The following is a 12341-nucleotide window of genomic DNA, read 5'->3' as shown; positions in this document are numbered from 1 at the left end:
TGTTGTTTAGTGTTTATACCACAGAACTAGGTGACTGAATATATTTTTAATCCAGCTGTACCACTGACTCATTATATGACTTTAGGCAAGTCACTTGTACCTAAGTTGTCAACACTGTTACTGATTTTCGGTGCCCAACTTGAGACATCTAATACCTGATATTCAGAGGCATTGATTCCTGATTAACTCCATTGAGAGCTGCAAGTGCTCAATGCCTACAATATCAGGTTCTAAGTCACTTAAAGTTGGGTAACAAAAATGGGGACATTTCTGAAAATATCAGCCATTCCTCTAAATGCATTTTTGTATAGTCTTTTTCTTATATGAAAATGAATTGAACTGATCCATAAGCCCACAATTCTTTCCTCAAGACACATACCTGCTGCAATGCCTATAAGAAAGCAACCAATTTATGATGTCTTAACTGGGGGGTAGATGAGAAGAATTTGCATTTATTTTGTTTCTAATATTTTAGCATACACACACATATATATATATATTTACACACACGAGTTACATATGTATATATTTGATTAGCTCCCTTTATACACATCATGTATCACTTGTCATCTTATATTGTAAGCTCTTTGAGGTAGGGACCATATATATGTTTAATGATGTAACTTTTCTGTTATTTTTATTGCTCTGATGCTTTATCAATAACATTTTTATTTGTATAGTATAGCATATTGAGTTGAAGTCTTTCCATCTATTTTAGAGTCTCCGCTGGCTTTTACTCATTCTCCGGGCTGCATGTTTATTACTGACCTGAAGAATGAAGATGCTGCAGTTCATTACTCTAAAGAAATCCCCAAAGTCCACTGCATTTCTCAAAATCCTTTGCATTATAGTATTGTATCAGCAACAGCAGTACAAAAGATAAGAGACCTAGAAAGTCTAATTGGAACAGATCCAGGTAAAAAACATTTCTAATTTTTTCTTGATTTATTGAAGAAATAATAATTCTGGAAATGTAGGATTTGTCATACTAAATTAGTATGGTCCAGCCACATCATTTAGATATTGCATAGGTGACCTTAAATAGTAAAAATTAAAAGGTAATTCTAAAGAATTACCAAAATTACAAAGAATTCCAATGTCAGTTTATTCTGATTGAACATTGTTCATTCTCCCCTTCCACCTTACCAAATTGACTATTTTGGGTCAGCGTAAGGTACTGACTGGTCTGCACTGGCTAATGGGAGGCATCAGTTCAGTTACCATTCCTGGTCTCATTTTCAGTCTGAGTTCCAGAGAATTAGGAGGTCTGGTGGTTAGAGCAGTGATCAAAAACAGATTCCAAGTTGAAGCTGGAGGTAGAGTTGGGACCAGGACGAGAGGGGCACTGAAACCAGGGTCCAGGAATAGGCCATGGGAAAGTATCAGGATCAGAGTCCACATAGACGTGCCAACTCAGGATTGTAGTCAAAATTTGGAAGCAGGATGAAGTCAAAGCTGAATTGGAGTCAGTCCAAGGGTCTGGCGGTCAGGAGGTGGGTGTAGAGCTGGAGCAGGTCAGGAACAGGGCTGGAGCAGCTGAAGTGAGCTAGAACAAGGCTAGGGCAGGAACAGGGATAAGATCAAGGGCAGGCTGGAAGTCTAGGGAATCTGTAACACCATTAGGCTGCAGGAGGGTTACTAGCCAAATGGTGCTATTGCACAGACCAATTTGTGGCTCTGGTGAGGAGAGTGAATGAAATACCTATGCCTCAGGGTCATCTGACTTGAGCCCTGCCCTGTTGCAGCATTGCTTGAAGGATGAGTCACTGCAGGCTCTGCTGGAGGCGTGAGTCATAGCTGAGCGAGCAGCCCTGGTACGGACTTATGCTCATTTTCACACTAACATTATGTACTGCTGACCATCACTGAAAACCTAGGCAGATTGCATCTGATTGCTGCAAGGTGATTAGAGACCCACAAGCTTGTTCTCACCAGGAAGAAATCTAGTTTCTGCATATAAATGAATGCTAGTAGGAATTGCTAGTACACAAACTGCAGAGCAGCTAAACATACTAGCAACAGCTCAAGAATAATTATGTGAGGTAGCGAGGAAGGCAACCACTGCCTTTAACAGATTCTAGTACCATTTCACTCCTTCGTCCATAAAATATGCTGGGGATTTTATATGTCTATGTACTTTAAACACTGACTTCTTCTGGATGAAATAATGTCTAGCTTTGCTTAAATGTGCATGTATAACAAGTTTGGGAAAGGCAACATACTATAATCAGGTATTCTATTTCTTTCCTGTTTTGCTGTAACACAGACCAAAGTTTAGTTTTTTTAGGGCTTATACAGAATCAAATTTCTAATGGGTGGAGAATGACACAATCTCTAAAGGAACACATTTATAAACTATCTATCTATCTATGAATGCATAAAAGTTTACCTATAACTCTTGAAGTAATTGTGAATAACGTCAATAACAACTCTTTTAAGGGTTTTTTCCCAGGTTTTAGTAGTAGTTACTTTTGCAAGTTCAAACACAAAATGCTATTATGTGCACATACATACATACATATACACACTCCTCTAAGATTCTTTTCTGGAGATTTTACCTCTCTCAATCTCTGCAGAATGGGGTCTAAACCCTCTCTAGAGCATGTAAGCTCCTTAAAATCTGGGAAACAAGTGATAGTCCTACAGTCTCCTTCAAACTCCTTTGGAGTCTCTGAAACAAGAGTCTGCAATTTGCACAGCCTGCAGCAACTCTAGAGCCTTCTTCTTCCCGAAATCTGGCAGTCAGTTTGACCCTGATCACGTGAGCAAGAATCAACAGCTAAGCATCTAGGATTCAATGTACCACTTCAGAGCATTGGTCCATCTTGCCTGGTGTCCTGCCTCCAGCTGCAGCTAAGTCCTGATGCTTCAGAGGAAGGCAAAAAAAAAACCAGAATGCATCAGGTCAGTTGTGCATTGTAGGGGAAAAATTCCTTCCAGATTCCTACAGCTGACCTGCTGAAGCCAAGAAACATGAGATTTCATTATAGTCATTGTTTTAATATGACTGTGTCTTCTTATTGCACACAGGCATAAGGACATCCAGTTTATTGTGGACTGCTTTTCCTATGCCTCAAAATGCTTCGATTTCACAATTAACCTGAAAAAGACAGCTAGCACAAGACCACCAGTATCACTAGCACCATGATTCCATTGTCACAGTTGACAACACACCTCTCAACTTGATAAGGAAATTCTGCTACCTGGATAACATACTTTTAAGGAATACCATCTTGAATGATGAGATCACTCAGTGCCTGGCCCGAGCATGGAGTCTGCCTCAAAACCAAGATAAAAATCCACTGCACTATTGTACTTACCTTACTCGAATATGGCTGTGAGACATGGACGCTCTACTGACACCACATCAGACCGCTGAAGAGCTTCCACCTTCACTGCCTCAGATTCATCTGCAACATCAGGTGGCAGTACAGGATCCCCAACATTGAAGTCTTTGAGAGATGTCAAATCCAGGGTATTGAGAGCATGCTCATCAGGGCTCAACTTTGTTGGGTCAGATGTGGTCTGTATGGAGGTTTCCTTTATGCAAATGTTATGTTTTAAAGCCAGCTGAGCACAGGAATCTGCTCTAAGGGTCAACCCATCCTCAGATATAAAGAGTCTTTGAAGGACAATTTCAAAGCATGCAAGATAGACATTAAAACCTGGGAAATAAGTGCACTGGACAGATCCAGATGGAGAGGTCTGTGCCATGAGGCAGTGTCCACTTTTGAGGAGTGGCGTGCAAAGTTTCTGCAGAAGAAGAGAGCACATCGTAAGTTCAATGCCTCAAATTCTCCCCCCAATGACTACACTTGCAAGACATGCAACCGCATTTGCAAATCCAGTATTGGATTAATTTCCCATGTGATAAGCCAATAAAAACAGATAAACCCTGAACTCAAGTCAATACTATCTGAACACTCATCTCTTGAAGCAATGGGAGAATCCATCCATCTATTGTTTTGGTCATACCTGCAGCTAACCATTAAAATAAGGGGAAAACAGAGCTTACTTTTCAAATGATGGTACCTATATGCATTCCACATATGTGTACGCATGTGTATCATCCACCCTAGTCCAGAAATTCCTCCAATCAGTGTCTGCTGGCCTGCATGTGTGCCATATGTCTCCTCATCTTACTGACTGAGCATATAAGAGACAGTTCAGGCCAGTACCTCTCCAGTTCCTTCTTATCACCTCATGGCCTGAGTCAGAATCATGTATCATCTCCTCCTTCAGCTCTTTGTAACACCTGTAAAGACATTTGTAAATAATTTATTTGTCTTAGCTTACTAATGAGTTAAAGTACATAGTATAGTTAGTATAGTGTGGTTTTTTTCCCCCTGGTTAGGGAATCTTTCCTGGGTCTGGGACTATGTCCTGAGTCCTGGGTTTCAAGAATTGCGTCTCTTAGCTTCATTCCTTCTACATCAGCGATGAACATCAGCGCTACCTCTACTGTCTGAGTGAGGCGCATAGCTCTGCAAAGTGCAGTATTTGTTGCTCAGTCTCACCCAGAACTCAAGAAGCCTGTGAGCTTTGCCTGAGGAAACACCTGATGAAGAACGTTACAAGGTCCCTTTCCAATCCTGGCCAGGAAGACCCCTCCCCACTGACACATCAGCCTCAACTAATAAGCAGTGCCCCTCCAAGCACATGCCTAGGAGTGGAGCCTCCAGTACCTAAGCCTAAAGACTCTTCTAGGGCTTTCCATAAGGGTAGAGGGCACTTTCATGGGCATAAGGACAGATCCCCATCAAAGACTGTCCATAAGAGACGTGCTCCCTCCCTGAGCCTGTCCAGGTCAGGTGAAACTTTGCACACAGAACCTAAGGAACCGACTTCACTAAAAAAAACCCAAATTGGAGAGCAAAGCACATTAAAAGGAAGATCCACCAGTTCTATTGATCACCCCAGTACTGAAGCGTAAGGATCAACATTCACCAGTTCTATCTACAAGCACTGGTACCACCTCATTTGTCCAAGGACTGCTGTTTCCATGGACGCACCAAGTCCATTGGACTTGACTGCCAGAAAACTGTGGATACTGGGGCATTCAGAGACTTACATAACACTGAAGGATTTATTTCTCCCTTTTCTACAGTCTCCACTTCTCTCTGGTCCGGCCTTCTTGAGGGATGTTATTACCAGAGCAGGAGTCTATGTTGGTGTCCCTGGAGCCATCTCACCTCCAACCCTCTGGCAGGAGTGCTCCCATATTGATGGCCCCTCTGCTATCATTGGAGCAGTTTTTGGACTTGGATGAGTTGGATGTGCCAGCTGTTCCAGGATCTCCACAGAGACAGTTGAGCTCTGCCAGGCATCCAAAGAGTTACACTCGCTATTCCTCCAGGTCTGACCTCCCTAGTGACCATCGGTACTGATTTCCTTGGGGTCCTCTGCAACCAATCAACTCTCTTTCTGGCCTTAGTGGGATCCTTATGTCAGGTGTCCAGGCCCTTCTCAATAATTGTATCGCTCTGGTCCCTCCTGCCACCTGGATCCCATGGGTGTACGAGGAGGAAGAGGTCAACCCATATCCACAGGTGCATAGCATGCTTATGCTGTGCTCCAGTTCAGGCTATCCTTACCCAAAGGATTCTGCTAGAACCTGCTGCCTGGCCAAATGGCGCTTTTCGGCCTAGGCACAACTCCACCAATATTTTGCAGCCACTGCAAGTATTCTGAACATTTTAGATTATCTCCTGTCCTTGAAGATCTCAGGTCTCTCCATTAGTTTGTTGTAAGTTTGCCTCATAGTGATTAGTGCCTTCCTCTCTCCAGTAGACGGACATGTTATGTTCACTCATCTAACTACAGTATGGTTTATGAAAGGCCTTGTCAGGACCTTCCCACCAGTGATCAAACGCACACCTCAATGTGGCCTTAATCTCACCCTGTCAACACTCAGCAATCTATCCTTTGAACCCATGGTGACATGTTCCATGACCCACTTGTCTGTAAAGGTGGCATTTTTAGTGGCTATTACTTCAGCCAGGAGGGTCAGTGAGCTTGGAGCAATCATGGCAGACCCTCTTATACAGGTTTTCACAAAGACAAGGTTTCCCTTTGTCTACAACCTAAATTTCTCCCCAAGGTTGTTTCTGAATTCCATATCAAACAAAGTATTCACTTATTTGCATTTTTCCTGAAACCTCATGCTTCTGCTGAAGGCAAAAGACTTCACTCTATGTCTGGCATGCCCTTGCATTCTACTTGCAAAGAACCAAACCCATTAGAAAATCACTGAGACTTTTTATTGCCCTAGCAGAGAGATTACATGGGCAAGCCATATCCTCCCAGAAGATTTCTAAATGGGTTCCGGGATGCATCCTAGAGTGCTACAGGGTAGCAAAAATCTCTACTCCGCAATAGTGTCACAGCTCATTCCATGGCATCCCTACATGATGTCCTACTACAAGACATTTGCAAGGCAGCCACCTGGAATTCTGTCCACACGTTTACAACACATGTTTTAGTTCATTCCTCGGCTGTAGATGCAGTGATGGGATCTGCAGTACTGCAAGCATCTTCACTACTGGCTTCTTCGCACCCTCCTCCAGCCTGAGCACTGCTTGCCAATTACCCATGTGTGGAATACATATAGGGGCCATCACTTGAAGAAGAAATACAGGATACTTACTGAAACTGGAAGATCTTCGAGATTTATGGTCCTCATCTGTATTCCTCTTCCCACCTTTCCCCTCTGCTTCGGGTCCTGTTGGATTTCAATAAGAAGAGGAACTGGAGAGGTGTCGGCCTGCACTGTCTCTTATCCCTCTGTCAGGAGCACAAGGAAACCTATTGTGCATGTGTGGGCCAACAAACAGTGCTTGGAAGAATTTCCGGACTCAGGCACCTGGCATGCAGGCATACTCACATAGGGACCACACATTTTGAATAACTTCCAGTTACAGAAAGTAACCTCCATTTCCTTCTGATGGCCTAGAAGGGAGAGAATGTAGCAAGTGCAGGGGATAAGTTTGTGTTCTTTCCCTGGCATTGAAGCCAAGAATGCAGGTCCAGGGTGGGGTTAGTGTAAATCATGGGAATAATGCCTTGAATGTGTTCTGCACTTACTCAGCCACACATATCAGATACTCTCCTGCCCCAGAGAGCTTACAGATTAAATAAGCAAGACATACCAACAGGAAAATTCCATCTGATCTTCTCCCTGTCGTGTGAGAGCAAAACAAACTCACTGCACTGTCCTTGTGGAGCATGCTGTGCTTTTCTGATGGGCTTTTCCAATTGCTGTCTCTCTTGCCACCCTTTCTCTATGTATGGACTGAGGATGCTTCTGCACTGTTAGACTTGTAGAAACAAATTACATGATTATAATAAGAATGCTAACATCCTCAGGTACTGACTATGCCTCCCCTTTCATCATTGTGCATCCCAGTGACATCGACAGGAGAGACATCAATGGAAGTGTGGTGCCAATCCTAATAGGATATCCCAGTGCTGCTATCCCCCTTATGTTTATGGACATTGCTGCATTTGTGCTGATCTCTCGCCCCAAGCCAATAATGTGATCTCTTTAGTCCAACAACTCCTATAAGAACGAAGTCTTTGTCATTCTACTTACATTCAGTGTGTCTGGTTAGGGCAAGTTTGATAAAGTAACAGCCAGTGGAGCCAGAAACACCCACCTGGGCCAGGATTGTATTCTTTGCAGAACTATTTTGGACCAAGACACTTGAATTATTGAAAAAGGAAAAATAGTTCCCATCTGGGAGGGTCCATGGAACAACATCACCTCCACAATGAAATCGCTGCATTTTCACTGATCTCACACTCATAGTTCTAGCCCCACTCCCTCCTACCAGATAGCTCAATCTGACTACATTATTGTTGTTATTATTTAACATTCATCTTGCAGTATGGCCTAAAGGCCATAGCTAGGTTTTCCCTGTATTCCAGTTTTTTCCAGGATGAGGGAGGCTTCCCAACCTCTCTCTGTCTGTTTTTTGTGACAGGACTGCTAGGTAGAATAAAAATAAAACTCTACTCCCAGGACTACAGGCTGGAAACCTGCTGCTTTATTCAATTGCATCTCAAACAAATTGAGTGTGTATGGAACTCCCAGTTACAAATACAATGTAGTAGGCAGTGGTGGAGAACCTGCTGGAAGTACATGTTAAAAATCTAGCACTGTCTTTAAAAAAATATTGTTTTTGATTTTTAGGAGACCGGGGTGTGAAACATTTGTGCTGCCAGGATGAGCTGCTGAAGGCTTCTCTGTCCCTTTCACATGCTCAATCAGTGCTGATAACCACTGGATTTCCTACTCACTTCAACCATGAGCCACCTGAGGAGAATGATGGACCTCCAGGAGCCATTGCTATGGCAGCCATGTTGCAGAGCTTGGAGAAAGATGTTGTTATACTAACAGACCAGAGAGCTATGAATTTGAATAAAAAAATTATTGAGGATGCTGTTCAGCAAGGTAAAATATGCAGTTATACAACAAAGACAATCAGTTTTTCAGTTTTAATTTGCTAATCTGGTTCAAACTATTTCAGTGCAATCTCTAAATTAAATCAGGCCTTTAAGAAGTGCTCTAACATATAGACAAAAAGGGTCAGATCCTTACCTGGCTAAATCAGTATAGCTCCACTGACTTCATCGGAACTATACTGATTTATATCAATTGAATATCTAGTCCCTAATCTTTTGAAATCCAGCTAGAATCTTTCTTCCTATTACACTAAATTTCAAAATGCAAATGCAATAATCAAAAAAGAAGATGAAAAAAGAGCTTATTATTAAAGTGGCTTCATCCTTGCACATCTTTCCTTCTTATTTTTGTGGGTCCAAATAAACATCTCCAGACTCCAGCTTACAGCTCTGAATTGTACAAAAGCTAAAGATGGTAACTAGTTCAATGTTCCCAGCTGGGAAATATTATCTTACACAATCAAATGTTTTCTAGAATCACCTTACAGTTCTAACTGTTCTGTTCTTTTAAAATCTAAGCTAAGTACACAAAAGAAAGACCCATGGAATATATTTTGTATTTTTGTTTTCTCTAGGGATACTGAAGAGACCAGTCCCTCTGTTGAGTTATCATGGAGGTGCTGCAGAGTCAGCTTTGATGTTTTTGTGTGAGGAGGGGAATCTTGAAAGACCCAGGTATGTGTACTAAGTCCCTGAAAATGAGTAGCAAGGAGCCTATGCAAAGTCATAATAAAAGGAACAGCTCTGATCACAGAAGATATAATGATTGCAAGCAATTCCTTGAAGTATGAAGTATCTGCCAATCAAATTGTTTTGTTTCTCTTTTTAAATGACTGTGTTTTTATAAATTTATAACAGCAATTGAAGGTCTGAAATTAAAGAAAGAAAATTCTGAGTCAAGCACTCCATTCTGCTGTGGTATTGTAATGCATTATTCTGAGACCTCTGCATTCCCGAGGTACAACAGGAAATGGGAAAGGAAGTACATTAATAATACTTTGCACTTATATAATGCCTTTCAGATGAAGATCTCAAAGAGCTCTACAAATATTCATAATACATTATATCTATGAAATACTGTGCATCATTATACCAACTTATCAAGAGGAAGAGTAAGCCACAGAGAGATTAAATGTCTTTCCAAACACTACACAAAGTCCAGTGGCAGAGTCAGGAATAGAATCCCGGAGTCCAGAGCTATCGTCTGCCTTCATCCCCGCTCAAATCTTTGATGATACAGTTTAATCTAATATGCAAAATCCTACTGTATGTTTTTAACAGTCTGAAAAAGACCCACATTGTCTTTAGATATCCAAAGCCAAAATTTTTGAAGTGAGCATGCAGTTTTGAAAACTCATTCAAACTATGCAAGGGCAAACTCTGAGTGCACAGAAACCCTGATTTGAACATGCATATATTTAAGGTTTGTATACAGTCACTGGAGTTGCACTAAAATGTACACATATTGAATATCTGGCCGGAAACTTACTTTTCCTTTTAATGGACATGCTGTTTTCTTTTTTGGACTTTCCCTATGTAGAAGTGTAAATCAGAGGTGAAGCATAGTGGGGGAGGGCATGCAGGGTCATGTCCTCTCCGCTCCCGATTTCTGCCTTCCATTTAGCAACAGCTTTTGAGCTGGGTCCTGCCTTTGAATTACAATTTTTGGTTACGTGTCCCCCTCCCCGCAACCCAGGCAGGCTGGGTGGCTAGCTGAGGTGAGTCAGGGGGTGGAGGTGGTGCTCCCTCCACAAGCATTCACACATGGGGCTAGCCCGAGCCATCTGGTGTTGCCAGCCCAAGCCACCTGGAATTGCCACTCACCCCCCCTCGAACATTCCTCCACACCTCCCGAAGGGGTGCTCCCACAGTTTGAAAACCTCTGCTCTAGATCCAGAGGTGATATGTGGGGTGATCACGTGTTCTCCCAAAACCTTTAAATTGTACCCTCCCACTATCAACAGTTACGCGTTGCCTCTGGGTGTAATGAAAGTCTAGGACAGATACAGCCATATTCGGTTAGCAGACAATTCTCTTTATTAAAGACTTATAATCTAAATATATGCATTCAATTTCATTCAATTTCCATTTCTTTCTATAGGTTAATATATACTGTAGTTTCAATAACACCCTGTTTTCATTTCTCATACACTAGGTTCAAGAGGACACTTTTATAGTTGCACATAACTCAGCTGATTTCTACTTCAATAAATCCCATAATCTGTTTATAATAATTTAGAAGGCTAAACTGAATATTATTTCATGTAGGAAACTCAATTGCACAAGGACTCTTGGAATCACAGAGCATATTAGTTCATATAATAAAACCACTGAGTAACTTGGCACAATTGGTAGCATCTGTTCAGTAGAACTGGAGTAGCAGAGGTTTTGCCTATTAGGCTTGAAGTATATTGGCAGAGCTGTGCGGGATGGGAAATTCTAAAAAGGGGTTGCCTAAAACAGAACCTACCTTCAGTCATCCCATCCACATTCACAAGCACCAAATTTGTCCAAAATGTTAAACAAAAGAAACAAATAAATGGGTAGCTTCCAAGCAGTACAGTACTTTAAGTAGGAAATCATGAATAAACTGTACTTTTATAGTACCTTCCCTCTGAGGATCTTAAACTGTTGCAATTGCTAATGATTTAAAACCAATATCCCCAGTGAGGTGCTACCTACTTTTTAACTGAGACACAGCGAGGCTAAGGCCCAGAGCCTCAAAGGTCCCTATTTAAATCCGTAGGAGTTAGCTACCTAAATAACTCTGAGGAGCTGGTCTCTCAGGTGACTCACCAAGTACTCCACCAGGTAGAGAAAGATTTCCGTTCTCTCTCTCTCCATTTGTTGCGGGCAGTTTGAAGAGGCTGCATTAAAGCTATCAAGGAAACAAACCAAATATTGAAAACAAAATGTACAGGCCCAAATTCAAGAATGACTTAAGCTGTGCTGTAAATTATATGTTGGGTATAAGTTGGTTGGAAAATAGATGTACAGCAAGTGGCCTTATTTGGCATGCAGAGGCTTTGCAAAATGAGTGTCCTAAGGTGACAGAAGAAAAGTGTGTGCCAGGAAAAGCAACTGACGGAAAAGCAACTGACAGAAAAGTGTAATCATAATCAAAGTGTAATCATAATCATAATCAAAGTCCCCCCATTAACTAATTTATCATCTTGTCTCTGATTAGATTCAATCATCTGATAGCAATAGAACGTGCTGGGATGGCTGTTGATGGCAATTATTATAATGCAAGGAAAGTCAATATTAAGCATCTTGTGGATCCCATAGATGAACTGTTTCTAGCTGCACGTACCATCCCTGGAGTCACAACAACAGGTAAGTGTGAGGCTGTTGTAGCTCCTCAATCATAAGAGAAAGGCAAAACATAGAAATGCTTATAAGCTGGAAGGGAGAATAAAGCAGCAGTCAGCTGCCAAAAGACTACTTCAGGACTGCAGCTGTTTGTCTCTACCAAATTCAAAGGACTAACTAGCAGAAAAACATCCTAGGGAACGAGCATAAAATCCTTTCTATAATTATAGAATCATAGAAATGTAGGGCTGGAAGGGACATCAAGTGGTCATCTAGTCCAGCCTTTTGCACTGGGGCAGGACCAAGTACACCTAGACCATCCCTGACAGCTGTTTGTCTAACTTGTTCTTAAAAACCTCCAGTAACAAGCCTTCCTTGGAAACCTATTCTATTGCTTAACTATCCTTATAGTTAAAATGTTTCTCCTAATAGCTAACCTAAATCTCCCTTGTGGCAGTTTATGCCAATTACTTCTTGTCCTACTTTCAGTAGACAGGGAGAACAGTTGATCACAGTCCTCTGTGTAACAGCCCTTAACATATATGTGGTGTTATCAATCCCCACCC

The 12341-nt window shown here is 41.7% G+C and overlaps 1 protein-coding gene across 3 annotated transcripts in view; it reads left to right on the top strand.

Annotated features, from left to right (window-relative positions):
- DGLUCY (D-glutamate cyclase) overlaps positions 1-11867 on the top strand; it is a 64591-nt gene extending 52724 nt beyond the window's left edge. For all 3 annotated transcript variants that reach the window (XM_067556312.1, XM_067556311.1, XM_067556313.1), the window contains exons 7-10: positions 719-916; positions 8192-8452; positions 9039-9138; positions 11651-11867. In XM_067556312.1, coding sequence (XP_067412413.1) covers positions 719-916; positions 8192-8452; positions 9039-9138; positions 11651-11834 — 743 coding nt within the window. In that variant the 3' untranslated portion in view covers positions 11835-11867. The remainder of the gene's footprint in view (positions 1-718; positions 917-8191; positions 8453-9038; positions 9139-11650) is intronic.
- The last annotated feature ends 474 nt before the right edge of the window (positions 11868-12341 follow it).

The sequence above is a fragment of the Emydura macquarii genome, unplaced genomic scaffold (genome assembly GCF_026122565.2).
Source record: "Emydura macquarii macquarii isolate MOO-44397 ecotype Brisbane River unplaced genomic scaffold, CSIRO-AGI_Emac_v2 contig_1713, whole genome shotgun sequence".
Taxonomy (NCBI): Eukaryota; Metazoa; Chordata; order Testudines; family Chelidae; genus Emydura; species Emydura macquarii.
The sequence above is the reverse complement of the archived record's forward strand: the minus strand, read 5'-3'. Positions and strand labels throughout refer to the sequence as shown.